Below are 20,892 nucleotides of genomic sequence, written 5' to 3'. Positions count from 1 at the left end.
ATGAAGCACAAGGCACGCGGCGAAACGGCATTGTACGCTAATCAGAAAGCTATCGCATATCAAGAATATCGGAGTATGTCCAAACAATTGCACATGATCAAACTGATGAACCACCACCAAGGCAGAAAAGTCTAGTAGCTTATCGCATTCTAACTTGTCCTGAATAACAGATCGCGTAATCCGGAGGTGTCGAGACTACACAGTCGTCTGCTGGGTACAACTGGTAAGCACAAAGTAGTACTGGATGTCTGTTCCACAAAGATGCGATATATGCACATTGTGTAATATAGGTGGTCTCTATAACGGTCATGCCGCCGAGGACTCGATCAGATTGTTGCACGCGCACGGTTGCGCAGTAGAAATTATCCCAGCCCCACCCACCATTGCTGGCCCAGAGAACCTGAGCGTCTGGTTCAGGGACAAAGGGCGGAGGAGGATTTACCCAGCCAAGCAGAGGCTGGCAGACCAGACTAACCCACGGAAGTCAACTGTACCATCGCCCAAAAATAACAGAAGATATCCAATGATTGCATGAGTGGCTGAGGGGGGTGCTCGAAACTTCTTTGGAGGGAAACCCCCTTCGATGGAGGAAGTAAGGGATGGCATTGCCCGAGTGTGAGAGACGGTATTGCGGTATTTGCAATACACAAGGCAACACCATTTGGCGGTTTCGGATTGGCCGCCCAGCTCAGCCCTACGGAGGAAATCCACCCGCCCGGGGGAGCAAGCGACCCAATCAGGGACCCTTCACTAGACGACTCTATTTATGACCTGCACAATTATTGCGTCTTATCCTGCGCCCAAATCTTGGGCGGATGCAACTAGTTCACAGCATGCCACCACCACGTCATTACCCGGAATAGCCACCGCTCTCCCAGTGTGAAAGGTAGCGCTAGCGGTCGGTGGAATGCCCAACCCAACCCCTCCCGCAACTGCAGTTCCACCACCCGCCTCCAGTCCACATGATGTGCAAAATGAAGCGGAAAGTGATGTTGGCTGATCGACTTGATGGTGCAGTCCATGTTTGGGTGCTCCTGAAGGTCAACCTGGGGCTGTAGCAGAGCGGGATGGTCACCCTCCAGGTCTAGCTCCATTTTCAGGGATCCCGTACTCTTGAACTGCCGCACCTGCACCGCCAAATCATGATTTCGATGGTGAGAATCCCCTGAACTTTTATCATGAACAATCGTAAGATCGATAAGAGGGTGTCCGGAACTTTCGATAAGGTGATGATGGGTGGGATGCGCTGCCAGGTTCACCTGAAACTGTCCCTCAACGATCAGGTTCGGCGATGAAGGTTTCTGGTGTACAAGGACCCGTGTAAACCGAAGCGGAAGGTCGATCAAAGCCAAAGATTGAATCACTACTTTCTGCGGGGTGGTTCCGTTCTCAGTAATGGCTCGTCGTGCCAGCCCGTTATTCACGTAGCGGACAATATGATCGCAAATCTGAGTCTGGTACATGTGCCAAAAACGTTGTAAAACACCGTTTACCCATTCCACAGTCTCCCCGCGAGAGAGGATTTTATGTGCGTGGTATCGCCTACACTCATCGCGGACGATACGCTGGACTCGGGTCAGATTAACCACTGCATAAGTCCGACACACCGCAAGGACGAAGAACAACCAAGTTAAGCCCAGGTCGAGACGGCCAACGATCCAAGATATGAGGCAAACGAAGACGATAATGCGCGAGTCATCGTAGGTTTGTTGTAGAAGTTCGACAAGGTCGAAGGGTTCCGGCGTCAGCTTCGGCTTACCCATAGCGGCAAGAAGCAGAACGCGACGGTGTTGGTAGTAGTAGTTTGAGCGCAAGGAAAGTTTGAAGTAATGTTGTGTTGTTCAGGGTAGAGTAAATAATGAGGCTAAGCAGGAGTTCTCCATGGTCAGCCCAACTAGCATGATGAAAGGGTGTGGATGAAGAGCGGTGATGATGACGGAGAGGACTGAGCCCTTTAAACCGACCGCGCAGGGCTGCTGCCTCTGTTCATGCAGGCAAAGCCACCGCTCAGGACGGACAGGATTGACGATTCGGGGCCTGTCGCAAAAAGTGATGCGGGAAATGCAAAAACCGGACGGGAGTGGAACTTTTGTAACACTGTCACACTAATATTACGCAGTAATTTACGTTAAGACTATACAGTCAGTCTTCTTGGCTCCCCCGGCTCTCTTCCCCTCAACTACCACCACCACCATTATTCGCTTTCTCCTCTCCTATTCATCAGTTATCTTCATTCTCATGCCCACTTCCCAATAAGTGCCATGATGCCGGCTCCCAGCAATACGCAGAAGATCATTCCCAGCAGATGCGACCGCCGCTTAGCCCGGTCTGGGTCGAACAGAAAGTCGCGAGCCAGCAATTCCACTAATCCACTGTAGATCAGAATGCCGGCCGAGACAGCATCCAATACACCCTGGACAATGTTTGCTGTCCTAGATCCCGAGTTATACGTTGTGCGTACCGCTATGCCGATAGCAATCGAAATTGGCGTAGTGAGGCCGTATGCCATGCAGAGAACCCACGGCAGCCACCAATGTCGGCCAAAGCGAAGCGCAGACATTCGGGCGCCGATTCCAAGACCTTCAAATGCTTGATGGAAGACCAACACGGGGTACAGAGTCGTGAACTCGTCGCCAGTCACTCCCAGGTTAAGTCCGATGATTACCGAATGGAAGATAATGCCGAACTCCAGAATAAGAAAGGCAGCGATATCTTTGCGGAATGAGCGCTCGGATTCGACTGAGCAAATGTCATCTTGAATCCCAGGCTGCTTAATTCCACCAGCATCATCATTGACTGTACTCTCGTCGTCGCTCTGGATTAAGTTTGCTTGGGCCAGAAACCGGTCGGTCGCGTCGTGCTCTTTTTCCACGCCATATACGCGCTCGACGTATACTTCGGAAGCCACGTCCATCAGGAACACCATGAGCACAGACACGAGAACAATGGCAGGACACCAGGGATAATCTGCCCAATGCTCCGATACGCCCACGCAGGTTGTGCTGCCGATGCTTCCATACGCTGGATCCAATAGGTGGATGAATGCGGTTGCGACAATAACACCCGTACCGAAGTATCGAGCGAAGAGATAGACAGGGTATGGGATATTCCAGCGTGGTATTCGCTTGGCTACCACTGGAAAAAGCGTACATGCTGATGATGTTATCAGGATCACAAATATCGCAGAGATGCGTGCACCCAGGTGTCCATTGTAATCATTTCCAGACAACTGCAGGTAACAGTATATGTCCTCCACGCTGGCAGTGTCTAAGTTTACATTTGTGGGATCAAACGATGGCATGATGTCTGAATGTCATAGTGTCTTCTACTTCATGCGTGGGGAAATCGTCATTAAATCATAACTGGATAACAGGGTACCTTGGGGGATGGTCAGAAGATCTTGGCCTAACCACAGGGTCCCTAGCCCTGCACTATGTTCTGACCGTGATGGCAGACCCTTGCATGTGGCACACCTTTACCCCAAGGTTGGAGCTGACAGCAATAAGGCCTCTATCCTTTGCAGCTTTCTGCTGTGAATTTTCTAATACGTTGTACAAATACGCCTGCTCAAGATGCAAACGACTCGGATCAACTTACCAAGGCGGCTGCCTTATGAGGCCACAGAAATTGTCCAGGAAGAGTGTTAGATGGTTAGCACTCTCCTTATTGTGCCGGAGCCATCGCAAATAGTCACGACAATGACATTTCCTGTGGGATAAGCCCACAGGGACGGGGCTGGGAAGCTAGTGACGCCATTAGTAGGTTCGAACGCACAAAACCTTGGATACCTACGACGTCGAAGGACTTGCTCTGAGCTTCATCAGATTTCAGCTCTTCAAACCAGTCTCATCTGAGTACTTCCTGTGCCTTTGGACGAACCATTCGGTCTTCTCGCCCATTCAGTTGCCCACAGGTATCCTTTTGTCCCGCACTCACACCTTTCAGCAATACGCAAAGGGTCTATCTTCATTGTATGGGTCAATTCAACTGACCCAGTGCTGCCATAGTAGCTTTTCCATGAAATTTTCCGCCAATGAAAAGGAGGACAATAAAACACCTGTCCATTGACTGCAAGTTTAGCAAAGAATGACCATTGCATCACATATATCCGTCAACAGATAAGTTGCGTGATCATCAGGGTATTGGTCCCAAGGCAGATGCTTTCGCTCGTATAGACTGGGCCTAGATCAGTGGCTCCTTTGCCTCTGCTTTTTCTTTGAGCAGGTCTTGAGCTCCAAAATACCCACTTCTCACTGCATCAAGTAGCAGCGGCAAATATGTTGAGTGAGAGTGAGACACGGCTGAATTTCTCCGGAGTGCCCAAGGCGGCCTCCCACCAATGCCATTGCACAATAGTACCACAATCTATGTCCTCGCGCTATCAACTTCCATGAGTTAATTTGAAATGCGGGTTGGATATGAAGAGTGGACGGAGGCCACCTGGTCTTGCTCTCTGTGGAGCAGAGGTTAATAACACTTTTCGACCGACAAGCTTATTTCGCCTTTTAGAGCCGGTTGTGCCGTTTGATTCCAGAAGCCGGTTTGCTTCACAGTATGGTATGATTGATCACTGTTTCAAGCACTATCTCCATTAAGCAGGGTCGAGAACCGGAATGTGGATATGGTACTCGTCATCCCGCGTTGGTTAATCTGGCCGATGCAGGAAGAAGCGAAGCGCACTTTACTCCCCGCAGCACGCGGCACATTAAAGATATAGAACTGCGTCTTGGGGGGCATTGAGCCAGTAGTAAACTGGATAAGCTTGAATAGGAGTTCATGACGATCTGCTGGGGTCAATTAAGTGTGGGGAATGAGTCCTGGCACAGTGGATCCTCCCATCCTGACGATCACTAGGTTATCTTCTCATCCGCCACCCAGCGTGCCAATCATGATCCCCTCTGCGACGCATGGAATTGGAGATCGTCAGTGTCTCAGACGAGCTGGAGACTGTGCGCGGGTCATAAAGTGCCGGGTCAGACTTAACAGACTTGACTCGCGGGACAAGGGCTCAAACCGTTGCACGATCGGCGGGCGGGAGAAAAGCAACCAGAAGATGACCGCGGATTTTTCCCGTCCGAGAGTTTCACCATGCGATCCATGATCAATCTGCGACAGGCTCCGCCATGATTGACATGGCTGTTTCCATGTTCGCGTCAACTTCCCGTGCACATATGGCAGATAGGCCCAAACCCTCTATGGCAGGTTCTTCGAGTCTTCAACTATTAAACTACCTCTCGACTCAGCTTTGATTCAGTTTCCATCACCAAGCTAACTCACACATTCACGTTCTTTTCATTCGTTTTCTTCAGAACTGCTGGTTCAGTCCTTCCTTTCATATCCCCAACCTTGATTTCTGAGGCTCGTTGCAATGACCCTCCTTCGTCATCTCTTAACGGCAACTGCCTTGCTCGGAGCTTCAGTCCAAGCAGCGCAGGGTGTCACTGGCTCCCCCTTCGGTTTCGCTAGCGGCACGACCGGTGGCGGTGATGCCACTCCCGCTGCGCCCAGCGACATCAGCCAGCTGAAGACCTGGTTGTCTGACAGCACCCCCCGTGTCATCCTTATCGACAAGGAGTTCAACTTCCTTGGCAGCGAGGGCAAGTGCACCAACTGCGAGTGCTGCAAACCCGCCTCGAACACCTGCGGTAGCTCTGGCCAGAATGCCGTCAAGCAGAATGGCTCCGACTGGTGCGGTAGCTATCCCACCCTGACCTGCACGTACGACAACGCCGGTATTGAGGGCCTGGAAGTCGCCTCCAACAAGTCTATTGTTGGCGTGGGTAGCTCTGGTGTCCTGCGTGGAAAGGGTCTGCGCCTGGTGAACGGTGTCAGCAACATCATTATCCAGAACATCCACATCACGGAGCTCAACCCCGAGTTCATCTGGGGTGGTGACGCTATCACCCTCGACGGCACCAACAACGTCTGGATCGACCACGTCAAGATCAACCTCATTGGTCGTCAGATGTTCGTTGCCGGATACGAAGCCAGTATGTTTCCAAAAAAGATGTACATTGTTTGGATTCAAAACTGACAGTGCGCAGGTCACAGCGTTACCATCTCGAACAGCGAGTTTGATGGTGAGACCAGCTGGTCTGCGACTTGCGACGGCCACCACTACTGGACTGTGTAAGTTCCATGTCGTCCCACGCGCTCCTCCTTCATTACAACATCCTAACACTATCTAGTCTCGGATACGGCCACAACGACAAGATCACCTTCGCCAACAACTACATCCACCACACTTCGGGCCGTTCCCCCAAGCTTGAGTTCAACAGCTTCTGGCACGCGTACAACAACTACTGGTACAACAACACCGGTCATGCCTTCGATGTTGGCAAGAACACCCGTGCTCTGATCGAGGGTAATGTGATGGTCCAGGTCGACACTCCTCTCTTGGCCGACAGCAACCCCGGTGCAGTATTCGCCGTGAACACCAGCGATGTTTCCACCTGCACCAGCACCCTCGGACGCACCTGTGTCCCCAACACTTTGATCAGCTCCGGTACTCTCTCCGGTAGTGACAGCTCTGTGATCAGCAGCTGGCCCTCTGGTGAGTCCGACGTCACCGTCATGGCTGCTAGCAAAGTTGCTTCCTACGTCAAGGCCAACGCCGGTATTGGTAAGCTCGGCAACGGATCTGGCTCCTCCAGCACCGTCGGCGCGGCCGCCACCTCCGCTGTCGCCAAGCGTGCCGACTCTGACGATGCTCCTTTTGTTCCGGCCTACTCTGAGGCTGGCCCCGGCGCTTCCGCTGTCCCCACCCAGCCCTCCTGGTCTTGGAGGACGGTCACCAACGGCCCTGCTCCCACTGGAGCTCCCTCTGATAGCCCCTCGGCCCCCCAGGGTCTTGGTGCTCCTGTCCAGGCTTCGAACAAGCACCACCACCAGGGACACGGCCGTGGCTACTAAAGGGAATTTGTGGGTTCGCTTCTGCGCTGCCAAGCTGACAATGAAGCAAGCTGAGATAATTCCCGTTTTCAACGGTCTGTGAGACAACATTTGTGTACATTTCCGAACATTCATCTTCTTTGTACATGATCAGGCTCTAGCCAGATATTCCCTAGCTAGTGTCTTATTTATCATATTTAGTCAATCTATCAATCCTTCCACATGGGTCTATCTCGCTCCATACCTCTGTAGCAGGCAATATAACCTATGTAGCAATCGTAGGCTGACATAGAGTGGTATGATAAGCAGGCTGCAATCCGAGTCTTGTAGCTTACGTATTCGTATCTACCATCATTTTCCTGATTGAAATCGTTTGTGTAGAGATCAGTAAGGAACTTGTTCTAAGAACGATTCTGTTAAATCTCTATGTCTGGCCGTGAAATGGCTGGCGAGCCTTTTCCGCTTACATTGTTCGTCTAGTAATGTCGTCAAGAGCATGGTTACCAACATTATCTTCAAGGGGTACTTTGAATGGGTAAAATTATGAAGTCAAAGACCTGGTACTTTGAATTACAGTTAGCAATATCCTTTTCTTAAGTTCTTTTCGTTTCTTTCTTTTTCTTCCCGTCTAGTAGTTACTTACTACTGTATACTAGTATTAACCATTGACAACCAGTCAAAGTTGAACCTGATTTCAGGGTGGAGCGATATATATAAATTGGACATCAATAGATGCCACCAAAAGTAATACTAGTGCTGGTTTTTCTGCCGATACCCCTACAGCAAAAAGCAACATATGACAGCCTGATAGTAAGGCCTCTATGGCTGATAACCAGTCTACGAAAAGATCGTATATCAGTACTTAATCTATGGCATATTCAATAGACAGATTGCGAAGCAATCTGCATGACGTCATATACTGAGTGACACGAAGATAGGGGGCGAAAAAGTCCGCTGGACGGAGCAGAGGATGGCTAGAACAAAAGAGAACTTCTTGAATAAGTTTTCGAATCACTGTCCGCTAGCTGATTATTTGAGAAACAATAACAATCGGTGCCCAGGGCCCCCACGCAGCAGTGGATCGTCTGAAGTCTCGCCGTCGATACGGGGCGGCCCATCACGTGAGACACTCAACGCGTGAAGGCGTCACGTCCGGCGCGAACGAGACACGAACTTGCAGCAACACCGGGGGAGCGCAGTTTCCCGCGACGACCATCATTCCTCGTGACAATACTACCAATTGTCAAACCTGCTTCTTTTTCTCATATTAATCCCGATACCCTAATTATTGGAGAAAGAAACGCGCCTGCTTAGTTTTCTATGACCCTTCATCATGCCTGAAGCCGTCGCCATGCCCCAGAAGCGGGTTCTGGGCGATGCATCAAATAACCCTCGTGGTGTCGTAACAGATCCCAGTGCGCTCAAGAAGCGCAGGATAGAGAATGGCCCTGCTGCCGCTATGAAACCGCCGACAAATGGCCAGCGCCGAGTTCCGGGCTCCAGCCAGCCCCAGAAGAGTCAATTCGAGGAGGAGGTTCTGGAGAAACTGACCCAGGACATCAACGGGTTGAAGGACAGCAATTCGGAAAAAGATCAGCAATGGGAGCGACCGCCACTGGGTGAATTTGACCCGTCCACGGAGAATATCTGTTTCCAACAGATCGATGCTGAAGAGGGGACAATCATGGGCGGCAAGACTGCCGTTCGACTGTTTGGTGTCACTGAGGTAGGCTCTGCGTACTCTTTTGGCATCCGATCATGCTCTAATGTCCGCGTCTAGGCCGGTCAATCGGTCCTCCTCCACGTTACCGGGTTCCAACACTATCTCTACATCGCTGCGCCAGTGAACTTCACCAAAGACGACTGCGAGCCCTACCGAGCTTTCCTGGAGAGCAGAGTCGGACAGTTTCAACCTACGATCCAGTCAGTGCAAATAACGATGCGAGAGAACATCTACGGATTTCAAGGCAACCAGAAAAGCTATTATCTCAAGATCACAGTTACGGATCCCAAATTCATCAGCAAAGTCCGGTCAGCGTTGGAACAAGGCGGGGCCCAAAGCTTGAACTATAAAGGTCTCTGGAACAACTCTGATGGCGGGATTCTCACATTCGACAGCATCCAATACCTCCTCAGATTCATGATCGACACGGATATTTCGGGCATGTCTTGGGTTGAAGCAAAGGCGGGGAAATACCGCTTATTCCAGCAACATGAGAAGGTGTCGAATTGTCAGATCGAGGCTAGTGTCGACTACCGAGATCTTATCTCTCATCCACCCAACGGCGAGTGGGCCAAGATGGCCCCGTTGCGCATTTTGTCTTTTGATATTGAGTGCGCTGGACGGAAGGGTATCTTCCCTGAACCGAATCAAGACCCAGTCATTCAGATCGCCAATGTCGTGACGCGCTACGGAGAGTCTAAACCGTTCATTCGTAATGTGTTTGTTTTAGACACATGCAGTTTGATCGTCAACACTCAAATCCTCGAATTCAAAGACGAGGGGAAAATGCTTATGGCCTGGCGCGATTTCGTGCAAAAGGTGGACCCGGATGTGATCATCGGCTACAACATTGCCAATTTCGATTTTCCGTATCTGTTGGATCGTGCCAAGCATCTGAAATGCACTGGCTTCCCCTACTGGACCAGATTGAACGGCGTGCAGTCGCAGAGCAAGGAAACCAACTTCTCCAGCAAGCAGATGGGTAACCGTGACACGAAGTCAACGAACACTAATGGTCGCATCCAGCTCGATATGCTTCAATTAGTACAGCGAGACTACCACTTGCGAAGTTATACCCTGAACTCGGTGTCTTATGAATTCTTGGGCGAACAGAAGGAGGATGTCCATCACACAATGATCACTGAGCTGTATAATGGAACTCCCGATTCAAGACGGCGTTTAGCTGTCTACTGCTTGAAGGATGCGTATCTGCCGCAAAGGCTGATGGACAAGTTGATGTGCCTGGTCAACTACACCGAAATGGCGAGAGTGACGGGTGTGCCCTTCAACTTTTTGCTGTCACGAGGTCAGCAAGTCAAGTTCATCAGTCAGCTTTTCCGCAAGGCTTTGGAACAGCAGCTCGTCATCCCGAATACGAAATCCAATGACGAACAAGACTACGAAGGTGCTACTGTCATCGAGCCTGTCAGGGGCTACTACGGTGTGCCTATCGCAACCCTCGATTTCGCATCCCTATACCCGTCCATCATTCAAGCCCATAATCTCTGCTACACAACGCTCTTGAATAAGAGTAGCGTTGAAAGGCTGAAGCTTGTAAAAGATGAGGACTACATCGTGACACCTAACGGTGACATGTTCTGTACCGCCAAAGTTCGCAAAGGCCTGTTGTCACAGATTTTGGAAGAACTGCTGTCTGCACGTAAACGTGCTAAGAAAGAGCTGGCCGTTGAGACAGACCCATTCAAGAAGGCTGTTCTGAACGGACGACAGCTCGCTCTGAAGATCAGCGCCAACAGTGTTTACGGTCTCACAGGTGCAACTGTTGGAAAGCTGCCCTGCTTGCCCATCGCGAGTAGTACAACCAGTTATGGACGACAGATGATCGAGAAGACCAAACAGGAGGTGGAAGCCCGGTACACAATCGCGAATGGTTATTCTCATGATGCCAAGGTCATCTATGGTGATACTGATTCGGTCATGGTTAAGTTTGGCGTTGACAACTTGGAGGAAGCTATGAAGCTAGGACAAGAGGCATCTGAATATGTCTCGTCCAAGTTCCTGAAGCCGATCAAACTGGAGTTCGAAAAGGTCTATTTCCCATATCTCCTAATCAACAAGAAGCGGTACGCCGGATTATACTGGACGAACCCCAACAAGTACGACAAGATGGATACGAAAGGTATCGAAACCGTTCGTCGCGACAACTGCCTGCTGGTTCAGAATGTTATCGAGACGGTCCTACAAAAGATTCTGGTTGAGCGAGACATTGATGGGGCACAAGAGTAAGATCACTTGCGAATACTCCTTTGGCTTGTTACTAACTGTATTGCAGCTACGTGAAGGACACCATTTCCGACCTCCTGCAAAATAAGATCGATATGTCCAAACTCGTGATCACCAAGGCCTTGTCCAAGGATGCGTATACCGCCAAGCAGGCACACGTGGAGCTCGCTGAGCGCATGAGAAAGCGTGATGCAGGTTCAGCACCAACGCTTGGCGACCGTGTGGCCTATGTCATTATCAAAGGTGCTGGCGGGTCAAAGAACTATGAAAGGTCTGAAGATCCAATTTACGTTCTTGAGAACAACATCCCCATCGACACGAAATACTATCTCGACAACCAACTAGCCAATCCGCTAGGCCGTATTTTCGAGCCCATTCTCGGAGAAAAGAAAGCCAGTCAGCTCCTCACAGGCGAACATACCCGTGCCATCTCTGTGGCTGCGCCAACCATGGGCGGACTGATGAAGTTCGCTAAGAAGACGCAAACCTGCCTTGGATGCAAGAAGCCTTTATCCGGCAAAGAAGAAGCGGAGGGCGCAGTGTGCGCTTACTGCCGTCCTCGCCTCGGCGAGCTCTACACCAAGTCATTGACCAAAGTATCAGACCTGGAAGTCCGGTTCGGACGACTCTGGACCCAATGTCAGCGTTGTCAGGGCAGTTTGCACTGTGAAGTCATCTGCTCCTCCAGGGATTGCCCTATTTTCTATATGCGCATGAAGGCAAAGAAGGACGTGGAGGATGCACAAAAAGAACTGTCTCGGTTTGATAATGATGCAGGTGCATGGTAATGATACAGTGATATCTTGGGTATGGTATAGCAGCTTGTATGACTAGTCTTGGGTTTCAGATATGGCGCATTGGGAAATAGCATGGGGGACTCATATGTTGTGATTGAATATTAACAAGCTTGTATGGAATACTTGATGTGCTTCATGCATTTGGCTTAATCCATAAAACTAAGAGTACCATCTTCCTACTTAACGAGCAAAAATAGAGATGTAGGGGCTATTCTACCGCTGCAAAGGCAGTGCAAAGCAGTGCTACAAGGCTGGAAGAAGTTCCAACCAACCAACTAACTAGTTGTGTACCCGGCAATATTGTGGCTGGCTGAACAACTCAATGTACAAAGCTCAATTGAATCCTGATAATGAGCTAGAGCTGGGAAGAATGTAACGCTGCCAACACAACGATATCTCCAATGGCTTCGGAAGGGGGCTAACCGGGTCCTCTCTTATCCAGCTAGTATCTAGACAGCTGAGTGGAGACTAAGTACGGCTGAACTTCTTTATTAAAGTAATGTTGGGGTTATGCCAGGTCAGACGGTAATGACCGTTCGCTTCGTTAGTGCTTACGGACAAATCTTGATTGGACATATCGGTTAAACACAGATGCTTTGTATCCAGTAAGCAGAATTTAGTTTGTATGTGGCTGAGTTAGTATGGGATCGCTTCTATAGTACCGCAATAGTGGTCTTGGGGGCGAAAAGACATTGACAGGGCGGCTCCCCAATGTTAGGGATGCATGCGGCTCCAGACGAAGTCCCTGGAAAGAAAATCGTAAGATAGGACTCTAAGAGAAACTATTTAAGCCTCAATTAACCCAGTCTCGAATGAATGACTCCATCAAATCCGAAAAAAAACTATCAATTGAGATTCATTAGCACCCGTCCCCAATAATTGCCCTCACAATGACTGCCACTACACTTCCCCGGCGGGTTTTCCTCATTAGCGTCCCGCGCTCAGCATCCCATCTTCTTCTGAAGATCGTGGACATCCACAACCAGCCCAAGTTCTTAACCAACGAACAAGGAGGCTACTTCTTCTTCCCAGCCTTTGCGCCCGCCATCCACGGCGGGTATGCCGACAAGCCACTGAACGAGTGGACAAGCGCCCAAAAGGAAGAAATCAAGGCATCATTTCATGGTTGCGTCTCAAGTTTGGAAGAGTACTCCGAACGGGCGCAGAAAGAGGACAAAGCCATGTTCATCAAGGAACATGCATACTGGTTCATGAACCCGGCAGTCATGTATGAAATGATGACGGGAAATGAAGACCCGGAGCTCTTCAAAACGTTTCAGCTGCGCTTATCCGAGAGCTATGACCCACAGAGCTTCTCGCCCTCGAACAAGACTGTTCTGCCGGATGAGTACCTCCGCAGCTGGCAAGTGGCATTTATCATCCGTCACCCGGCATTAGCATGGGCGTCGATGTATCGCGCCATGACCAAGATCAAGGGATTCGGAGGCATGGGCGATAAGGAGTTCATGGGGGTGTGGAAGACGAACACGACGCTGCGGTGGACCCGCATGGTGTATGACTGGTGCTTGGAACAGGGTACTCAGCCTGTTCTGGTGGATGCGGATGATGTTACTCATAATCCGGCCGCGGTGAAGCGCTTTTGTGAGCTCACGGGATTAGATCCTGAGAAGATGCAGTACGAGTGGAGTGAGGAGACGGTCAAGGGAACTGGTCCGGGTATGCATGACACTGAAAATGAGCACTATGAGATGCAGATCAAGATCAACTGTGTCATGCGCTCTACAGTTGATGCGTCGTCGGGGATTGTTAAGGATAAGACGCCGACGGGTCCTATTGATATTGCTGTGGAAATGGAGAAGTGGAAGGCGGAGCTTGGGGATGAAGCTGCGCAGCTTTTGCACGAGGCTGTTTTGGAGTCCATGCCGGACTACGAGTATCTCAAGGAGCGGCGGATTATTGTATAAATTTAATCACCTATGATAAGACGACTGTTTTTGGTACATCCAATTGAAATTATTTGAATTTCCTAACTAAGAACAGCAATTGAGCTGGATACCTACCTTACCAGTTGTAGCCATGAAAGACTGCATCAACCTTCAAGGCTCGACTTCATATAGTCTCCTATTTCCCGAGAATTAGACCATACGACTGTCTCCCTGGCTTGAAATATGAACATCGATCATTGCCTGATGCAGGTGTGATTCTAGTAGGGACTATCCTATCAGGATATAGTACTGGAGATGAGCGGAGGTAGAATGTTTAGTCAACAACTTGCAGGTGTCTTCCTCTCTTGGCCCTTTTCACCTGCAGTGTCACTCCTCCCATCATCTCGACCACACCTGCAACACCCCGAGTCTCCGGATACCATGACGGACATTGCGACGGCCATTTTCGAGACTTCCTGGACGGGCTACAAAGGAGCAAGTTGATGGAAAATCCACCAACACACAAGAACAGTTAATCATTGCCCCGGTAGATAATTCTCAATATCCACTGGGGGCCGTTTTGGGAAATCTATTATTTCTACTAGTAAGAGTGTCAACATTGTTCAACGATACTGTGGACACTTTCACCATCCGAGACGCAGTCAGTTGAGGTGTAAAGATAATAGATAGGGTTGGAGAGATAAGTCGAGGACCAGAATAAATTGACTATTTTCGGGAAAAGCTCTCCATAGACAGCTCTGCTGCTAGGAAAACTAATCTGCGATTCAAGAAGCATCCCTCATGATGACATCCCCATCAGCATCGTGTGAACGAGCGTTGCTATCTGGCCGGCCTCTGATAGGCTTCCGAAAGTTGCTGGAAATGGGTCGTTTCGCTCTTCTTTGACCGAAAGGTTTATAAGGGGGGCGGGTCGACGTGGAAGTGTCACCACCTTTGTCAAACTGGAGGTCTCCGATGTGATTCGTCTGGGCATGACCCTCCTGAACTTGGACTGAAGACCCGAAAGCGATGGCCCAAGAACTCACGATATTAGTATCGATAGATTGCTGATGCTGATGTTGCTGCCCGCAATTCGGTGACGCGCCTTCGTCTGCCCTGTTTCCTGAGGACGAGTGGAACGCGTTGGACGGGCGTGTGTCCCTGGCGAGATCGCTGACATGATGCTGATCTTGAGTCTGGGATGGCTGTTTTCTCAAAATAGGTGGCACGAAGATGTCCTTGTCGCTGTCGCTGGAGGTATCGGGTTCGGTGTCACCTCTGTCTACGGACGACATGGTTTCTGTGTCTTTCTGGCTGCTTAGCCAACCAGTACCACCTGAGAAGGAGTTTGAGGAACTTGTCATGCTGATGTCTTTAGTTGAGACTATTGCCAGTTAAGTCGGATTAGCGAGAGTCATACGGTTCGAAGTATCAGTCACCTTACAAATCATTACCGAACCATCTTCAGGAGCAATACTATGGCCTAGAAGAAGTCATGAATTGAATTCAAAACCGAAAATCTATAGGGTAGCCCTGTGAGCGCCAGGATTGAGAGCTCTCTGATAGTATGGCAAACATATCGCATTCACTGCTGTTACTTCACTGAATTCCATCCAGATTGAACTGTGGATTTAACCTGCCATAATCTGGCAACTAGAGTGCACTCAATCTACCATCTTATATTCTCTCACCAAAATGTGTGTATACAGCCATTGCGGAACTATTCACAGGCTGGGTTCTCAAATTCCACGCTAGAGGTGAGCTTCGCCTTAGTGGTTACTAGCTATGGATAGCAGATTATTCGATATTCGCGGCTCGGAATCTTTCTCCACTCGCTAACTTTTGCGTCATGGATAAGGTTTGTGGAGGCGTGTCGCCCAAACCCACCGGCTGCCCTTGGGAACTTGGGATATCGACAGTCTTGAGAATGTCCTCATATGATGCGAAGCTGCAGTTACCTATTCATCATCACCGAAGACGGAATTGTGACAGTCATACATATGACTAAGCGAAATTATGCGGAGACTAGGCCCGAAACAGACCCGACGAGGGCTACTCCTACTCAGTCTGGTGGAACAGACATCACGTGCTCACACAGATCCGGGATGAGGTTCCTCCCGTCATTCCAGAAAAACTTTGAACGATCGACAAAGTCAATTGTCGGTTCGCCACGCAGGGGAGATTGAGACACGGGGAAGTTTACCGCTCAGAACTTCAGCGGTCACCATGTCTTTCCCTTCCCCAGGACAGCCAAGACATGTCTGCCAGAGCCCCAGATGCCCAGCAATTGACTCCCCTCAAGCCGTGCGGAGGCGCTGCCAGTATCACAGCATTCTGTGACTAATTACCATCTCCAACTTCGACTCAATCACACCGTGCAAGTGGGGTTCGTTGCCGCGTGTCCAACCAAAGAAATGGCTCGAGACGGGTGGAGAAGCACGAGCAAGTGGTGCGAACGTGGTTCCCGATGTCGCGATGCAGGTACCCAGCGGCGAATAAAACATTTTTCTCCGCGCGTGGCCGGAGTGTGGCGAGCTGTCGTTGTCGCCTACAAGAACTCTGGGGGAACCTCTCTTCTCTGGTGTGTCACCACTTCTACAACTTCGCATCTTCCCCGCCAAGATGCACCAGTCCACCACTGTCACCATGGAGGACGAGAAGATCCGCGAGTACGGATACGGTGGTCCTGAGGTGGTCAACTACGACGATGAAGCTCCCCCGCTCAAAGGTGAGCTGGAGCTCAACGTCGGTGGCCGTGGTGCTACCCAACGGCGGCTGAAGAACTACCAGGTCAGCATGATCGGGTTCTGTGGTGGAATTGGAACCGGTCTCTTCGTGGGAGCAGGCTCTGCATATGCAGAAGCAGGTCCCGCTGGTTTGCTGCTGGCCTACATTGTTATTGGATTCGTGCTGTGGTGTGTCATGCAGAGTATTGCGGAACTGGCTACCTTGCTGCCCACAGCGGGATCGTTCCCTCACTGGGCCACTCGCTTCATCGATCCGGCTGTCGGCTTTTCCCTCGCTATCACATACGGTTACTGTTATACAATTGCGATTGCTTCAGAGGTGTCCGCTTCTGCGGTCATTGTTGGCTATTGGACAGACTTGACACCGGCGGTGGTTATTACGGTCGGGCTGGTGCTGATCTTGGCTATCAACCTGATGAGCGTACGCTTTTATGGTGAAAGTGAGGTCATCGCAGGCGCTATTAAGGTGTTGTGCTTTGTCGGATTGGTCATTGTCGCTATCGTCATCACCTCAGGTGGCGGTCCCAATCACCAAACCATCGGATTCCGCTACTGGCACAATCCCGGAGCCTGGACGAACTACAATGGCATCACTGGCCCGACTGGACACTTCCTTGGATTTTTGTCTGCCTTCGTCAATGCGTCCTTCAGTTTCGTTGGTGTCGAAACAGTCGTCATCACTGCCGCCGAATCGGTCGACCCGCACTACTCCATCCCCAAAGCTGCCCGTCGCGTGACATACCGAATTGCCTTTTTCTACATTCTCGGTGCACTGCTCATTGGAATCATTGTCAGCCCTACAAACCCAGATCTTGTTTCTGGTTCCGACAACGCCAACAGCTCCCCTTGGGTCATTGCTATCAAGCAGGCCGGAATTAGCGCCTTACCGTCTGTGGTCAACGCTTGTATCCTTATATCGGCCTGGTCTGCAGGCAATTCGTATTGCTGGGTGGGATCGCGCATGATTGTGGCCATGACGACCGACCGTCAGTTACCGCAGGTGTTTGGCCGGGTCAACAAGATGGGCGTGCCGTACGTTGCCGTCATCACCTCCTGGCTTTTTGGGCCATTGGCATATCTGAGTTAGTAATCATCGATTTCCTAATGTGTTTCCATCTCGATTAACGGAGTTTCTAGGTCTTGGATCCGGTGGTCCGGCACAGGCTTTCAGCTGGCTTCTTAATCTGAGCACCATTGCTGGACTGATCGCGTGGGCGACGCTGTCCTTCTGCTACATTCGCTTCTATTCGGCCATGAAAGCGCAGGGCGTCAGTCGGGACACTTTGCCCTGGCAGTCGCCTTTCCAGCCATACACGGCGTGGGTGGGTTTCATTGGCTCAACTATCATCACCCTGGTGGCGGGTTTCCCTGTGTTCCTCAAGGGTAACTGGTCCACTTCGGACTTCTTTGCCTCATATGTGGGCATTCCTATCTTCATTGTGCCGATTATCCTCTGGAAGGTCTTCAAGCGCACGAAGGTGAGCAGCCTTATCTTCACCCTGGTATCGAATGATGTTGCTAACTGATGATGCAGTTTGTTCGCAGCTCCAACATCGACCTCTGGTCCGGTCGGCTGCAGGAGGGCGAGATTGTTATCCGAGAGGGCGGGCCCAAGACCCGTGTGAGACGCTTCGTGGACTGGTTCTTCTAAGTGTGGACTGGTTCCAAATTCAACTTTCTTTCTGTACATTTGTGCATCTTTCGGCGGAGATACCCATTATGTTTTCCATGCAATTTCAACAATTTGCAACCCGTCAAAAAAGTCTTATACTTTCTATATACATATAATACAAGTTTAATTTATTGCGGGCGGAGCTGTTCGCGAAGCCTCTTGATATCATTGAACGAAGCCTTGCAGCAACCGCCAACGAGGATAGAGCTGAACTGGCCAGTCGCGCTAGCGTCATTGACCACCTGTGCCAATTGCACCTCCCAGGGTCGCTAATCAGTCAGCACATATATCCCTTCAATATCACAACCAACATCCAAAAGGTTCACTTACCGAATCAGCCGCACCACTCTTATCTTGAACCTTTTCCCACGTCTGCGTAGCAGTATTATAAACCTCCCCCTGCGTGCCATCCGGATACAGCACCAACGCAGGCCTCTCCTGAATACGCCCATCCCTCAACAACCTCTCCACAGCATCCCCAAACAATTTCACCAACCGGGGCAACTTATGAAGCTTCGTACAATTAATCCCAATTCCCCACGGCGTAGCACCCCCCTCAATCGGCAACAACGCCGCCTCCACCACCTCATCAACGGTACTTCCATCCGGCAGGGTATCCTTATCCTCAATTGGGAAAACACAAGCCACCCAAAACGGGATCCCCTCACAAAACCTAGAAGATCCCACAGCCCTCACAGCCCTCACCTCATCAATCCTCGGCACCGTCTCCATAGCAATATACTTCACCCTTTCCCCCAACCTCGTCCCCTCCATCGCCTCATCCTTAAAAAGTCCCAACCGGTCCGTATGCCACCTCCACAACTTCTCCTCGGTATCATGCTCCCCGTCATACTTCCCACTATACTCCTGTCCCGGGATCATGCACGCGCCATAGGGACCTAGACTCAGCGCCACGGAGGCGGAAGTATTCTGCACAGCTTGTCCGGCGACGTCGAGCGCGGTGCGAAGGTAACCGGCGATACTCTCGCGGGGGATTCCCGTCGGGTGGGAGGGGGTTTTTGTGCGCTGGAAGCCCTCCGGAGAGACTTGGTAGGTGGCAGTTAGGAGGACGTCGACGGCGGCGGTGGTGGTGAAGTCGCGTTGGCAGGAGAGGAGGGTCGAGGGGTCGGAGATCATTAGGTGCGAGGACCAGAGGGGGGTGGTGCTGCTGCTGAAGGTAATGTTGTAGTGGTCTTGGAGGGAGGTGCCGAGACCGCCGTCGAGAATGAGGATGGGGGTTTTTGCCATTTTGAGGTGTATTGATGAGGTGGATTGAGTGGGAAACTGAAGATGAAAAAGGGGAGTGATGTGAAGAAGAAGAGGGAATATTTCTTCAGTTTCTGGTGGTATTGCGACAACGGAATGGCTTTCTGCCCCGCAATGTGGGGTTGTTTGCGTAGGTTGCAATTCGCGATCGGGCTGGGATGGGATGGGATGGGCTTATCAGACTACCATCATCATTTACATATCTATTTCGCAGTACATCTGAGTGAAATAATCATCCAATGTCTACGGATACTGGTGCCGTGGATTGGTCGGCATTGTTCATGGATCTCTTTCTGGTGGTGATTGAAATCACGGGACGTCATCGACTGTCTACTTCACGGCACGCATTCCAGCCAAGCCATTCATTCCTCTCTGTTTCAGAAGCTCAGTCAGCTATTTGACAGGCGGTATAGCTGCCCTCATAAGCCTCAGGCAGAGAGTATGTACAGACAATCAACCTTTATTCTCCTCATGTTCAAAAGGCTTCCTTGTTGGTGTTCTGATGCTAATAATGTCTCAGACCATCACAGTCTCCCTCGTGAAACCTTTGCGACCATCATCCACTAATGTCGCAATGGAAGTACCAATCGTCCTCCAGTTGACCGCATAGGCTAGGCAGCTACCTCCTACTGTATCCAGCACAATGACCCCAAGACATTGCATCGACAAGAAAGATCTCCATAATAGAATGCTGCACATCGCCGATCACAAAAAACTATGATGTGAGCGGTGTGCCATTGCTGTGACAGGCACCAGCATCACCACAGCTAAGCCATCATTCTATTTATGCATTCTAAGTTATTGAACCGCAGTAAATACCTCGGCAAACCCACGAGTGGATAACAGGAAAGGAACAGGCACCTTCATACTCCAGATACCCACGCAGGATGATCTTTTGAGGCTTATTCCGAGCACCAATCAAGCTGTCACCACTGAAATTGATTGATAGGCAGAGCAGTTCTCTCAACGACAGCAGCCCCATACGCTAGGGAATAGAATACTGTCTGTAATTCTCTGTAAGTACAACATCCATGTCAAATCTGCGACCGTCCCTGTCTGGAGTGTGGCTTTGATCATTAGTCCATCCGCCGGCCATATTACTCATGTCGCACCCTGATACACAGCCCCAGCCACATTGTTCCACCTAGAGTGATCTATTAGATTAGATGCATGGGATGGCATTATCCCACGAAGCTAATAACAAACCACTTCAACGACTAGCACTGTCACGGCGGCTAATTCCTCCATTGAGATGAGACTGTATCCAGTTTCTACCAGGAACAGCTAACCAATGACAATGAATGGAAAAGCGAAACTCCCTCATACAGTAGTAGTGATAGACCCTGCAGAGTTTTACAATGATAGACAGACAGACAATACTCGCAATTCGATGCAAGGGACCATGGAACAGTCGGTCGGCCCAACGGTCTACAGAACCGGACCCTCATCCTCCATATCCTGTCAGTGAGTAACTGCCGCAGTATCTTTATCCCGGCCCAATCTGACTCGGTAATAGTGTCCGGTAACCGGGGAATCGGTAAGCAAAAAAACGAAAATGAGGTTGCCTAGGACCCTTTAGGCGATAGTGCTAAGAATAGATCAGCATTGGCACAGCCCCATTGGCCCAGCATCCAAGCAAAGCTTAGGTAAAGCTTGGAGACTGCCC

At 50.4% G+C, this 20,892-nt stretch overlaps 10 protein-coding genes across 10 annotated transcripts; 4 read left to right on the top strand and 6 right to left on the bottom strand.

Moving 5' to 3' along the window:
* Window positions 1-678: 678 nt before the first annotated feature.
* BDQ94DRAFT_62757 (uncharacterized protein) lies at window positions 679-1,961 on the bottom strand. The gene has a single exon (XM_026776206.1). It carries the CDS (start codon window positions 1,761-1,763, stop codon window positions 822-824), a length of 942 nt encoding a protein of 313 aa, XP_026624210.1. The 5' UTR covers window positions 1,764-1,961; the 3' UTR covers window positions 679-821.
* A 275-nt stretch (window positions 1,962-2,236) lies between these two features.
* On the bottom strand, window positions 2,237-3,763 carry BDQ94DRAFT_180555 (ZIP zinc/iron transport family; the record flags this gene model as incomplete). The annotated part of the gene is made up of 1 exon (XM_026773648.1): window positions 2,237-3,763. Exon 1 carries the CDS (start codon window positions 3,299-3,301, stop codon window positions 2,237-2,239), a length of 1,065 nt encoding a protein of 354 aa, XP_026624209.1. The 5' UTR covers window positions 3,302-3,763.
* A 70-nt stretch (window positions 3,764-3,833) lies between these two features.
* BDQ94DRAFT_147625 (uncharacterized protein) lies at window positions 3,834-4,513 on the bottom strand (the record flags this gene model as incomplete). Its single annotated transcript, XM_026767052.1, has 1 exon — window positions 3,834-4,513. Exon 1 carries the CDS (start codon window positions 4,097-4,099, stop codon window positions 3,836-3,838), a length of 264 nt encoding a protein of 87 aa, XP_026624208.1. The 5' UTR covers window positions 4,100-4,513.
* A 746-nt stretch (window positions 4,514-5,259) lies between these two features.
* Window positions 5,260-7,118, top strand: BDQ94DRAFT_62731 (polysaccharide lyase family 1 protein). Its single transcript, XM_026776205.1, has 3 exons — window positions 5,260-5,990; window positions 6,045-6,129; window positions 6,189-7,118. The coding sequence occupies exons 1-3, from the start codon at window positions 5,369-5,371 to the stop codon at window positions 6,910-6,912; spliced, it is 1,431 nt and encodes a 476-aa protein (XP_026624207.1). The 5' UTR covers window positions 5,260-5,368; the 3' UTR covers window positions 6,913-7,118.
* A 968-nt stretch (window positions 7,119-8,086) lies between these two features.
* On the top strand, window positions 8,087-11,825 carry BDQ94DRAFT_180553 (DNA-directed DNA polymerase delta POL3). The gene is made up of 3 exons (XM_026773647.1): window positions 8,087-8,617; window positions 8,672-10,857; window positions 10,908-11,825. The coding sequence occupies exons 1-3, from the start codon at window positions 8,225-8,227 to the stop codon at window positions 11,644-11,646; spliced, it is 3,318 nt and encodes a 1,105-aa protein (XP_026624206.1). The 5' UTR covers window positions 8,087-8,224; the 3' UTR covers window positions 11,647-11,825.
* Window positions 11,826-12,545: 720 nt separating this feature from the next.
* On the top strand, window positions 12,546-13,580 carry BDQ94DRAFT_180550 (uncharacterized protein; the record flags this gene model as incomplete). The annotated part of the gene is made up of 1 exon (XM_026773646.1): window positions 12,546-13,580. The coding sequence occupies one exon, from the start codon at window positions 12,546-12,548 to the stop codon at window positions 13,578-13,580; it is 1,035 nt and encodes a 344-aa protein (XP_026624205.1).
* A 746-nt stretch (window positions 13,581-14,326) lies between these two features.
* On the bottom strand, window positions 14,327-14,905 carry BDQ94DRAFT_160766 (uncharacterized protein; the record flags this gene model as incomplete). Its single annotated transcript, XM_026769259.1, has 1 exon — window positions 14,327-14,905. The coding sequence occupies one exon, from the start codon at window positions 14,903-14,905 to the stop codon at window positions 14,327-14,329; it is 579 nt and encodes a 192-aa protein (XP_026624204.1).
* Window positions 14,906-15,697: 792 nt separating this feature from the next.
* Window positions 15,698-18,123, top strand: BDQ94DRAFT_147618 (putative amino acid permease). The gene is made up of 3 exons (XM_026767051.1): window positions 15,698-17,370; window positions 17,426-17,766; window positions 17,823-18,123. Exons 1-3 carry the CDS (start codon window positions 16,164-16,166, stop codon window positions 17,937-17,939), a joined length of 1,665 nt encoding a protein of 554 aa, XP_026624203.1. The 5' UTR covers window positions 15,698-16,163; the 3' UTR covers window positions 17,940-18,123.
* Window positions 18,089-19,208, bottom strand: BDQ94DRAFT_172286 (homocysteine S-methyltransferase family protein; the record flags this gene model as incomplete). The annotated part of the gene is made up of 2 exons (XM_026771926.1): window positions 18,089-18,229; window positions 18,291-19,208. 2 exons carry the CDS (start codon window positions 19,206-19,208, stop codon window positions 18,089-18,091), a joined length of 1,059 nt encoding a protein of 352 aa, XP_026624202.1.
* A 278-nt stretch (window positions 19,209-19,486) lies between these two features.
* On the bottom strand, window positions 19,487-20,288 carry BDQ94DRAFT_147616 (uncharacterized protein). Its single transcript, XM_026767050.1, has one exon. The coding sequence runs from the start codon at window positions 20,206-20,208 to the stop codon at window positions 20,020-20,022; it is 189 nt and encodes a 62-aa protein (XP_026624201.1). The 5' UTR covers window positions 20,209-20,288; the 3' UTR covers window positions 19,487-20,019.
* Between the last annotated feature and the right edge of the window lie 604 nt (window positions 20,289-20,892).

Source organism: Aspergillus welwitschiae (genome assembly GCF_003344945.1).
Source record: "Aspergillus welwitschiae strain CBS 139.54b unplaced genomic scaffold BDQ94scaffold_25, whole genome shotgun sequence".
In the NCBI taxonomy this organism is placed as follows: Eukaryota; Fungi; Ascomycota; class Eurotiomycetes; order Eurotiales; family Aspergillaceae; genus Aspergillus; species Aspergillus welwitschiae.
This window is presented reverse-complemented; position numbering and strand designations above follow the sequence as displayed.

Bases quoted from the DNA above. Each gene is read 5' to 3' on its own strand.
- BDQ94DRAFT_62731 (XM_026776205.1), top strand. From the start codon at position 5,369: ATGACCCTCCTTCGTCATCTCTTAACGGCAACTGCCTTGCTCGGAGCT. The intron at 5,991-6,044 runs GTATGTTTCCAA...GACAGTGCGCAG, and splicing joins CGTTGCCGGATACGAAGCCA to GTCACAGCGTTACCATCTCG. The intron at 6,130-6,188 runs GTAAGTTCCATG...AACACTATCTAG, and splicing joins GGCCACCACTACTGGACTGT to TCTCGGATACGGCCACAACG.
- BDQ94DRAFT_147616 (XM_026767050.1), bottom strand. From the start codon at position 20,208: ATGGGGCTGCTGTCGTTGAGAGAACTGCTCTGCCTATCAATCAATTTC.
- BDQ94DRAFT_62757 (XM_026776206.1), bottom strand. From the start codon at position 1,763: ATGGGTAAGCCGAAGCTGACGCCGGAACCCTTCGACCTTGTCGAACTT.
- BDQ94DRAFT_147618 (XM_026767051.1), top strand. From the start codon at position 16,164: ATGCACCAGTCCACCACTGTCACCATGGAGGACGAGAAGATCCGCGAG. The intron at 17,371-17,425 runs GTTAGTAATCAT...CGGAGTTTCTAG, and splicing joins TGGGCCATTGGCATATCTGA to GTCTTGGATCCGGTGGTCCG. The intron at 17,767-17,822 runs GTGAGCAGCCTT...CTGATGATGCAG, and splicing joins AGGTCTTCAAGCGCACGAAG to TTTGTTCGCAGCTCCAACAT.
- BDQ94DRAFT_180553 (XM_026773647.1), top strand. From the start codon at position 8,225: ATGCCTGAAGCCGTCGCCATGCCCCAGAAGCGGGTTCTGGGCGATGCA. The intron at 8,618-8,671 runs GTAGGCTCTGCG...GTCCGCGTCTAG, and splicing joins GACTGTTTGGTGTCACTGAG to GCCGGTCAATCGGTCCTCCT. The intron at 10,858-10,907 runs GTAAGATCACTT...ACTGTATTGCAG, and splicing joins GACATTGATGGGGCACAAGA to CTACGTGAAGGACACCATTT.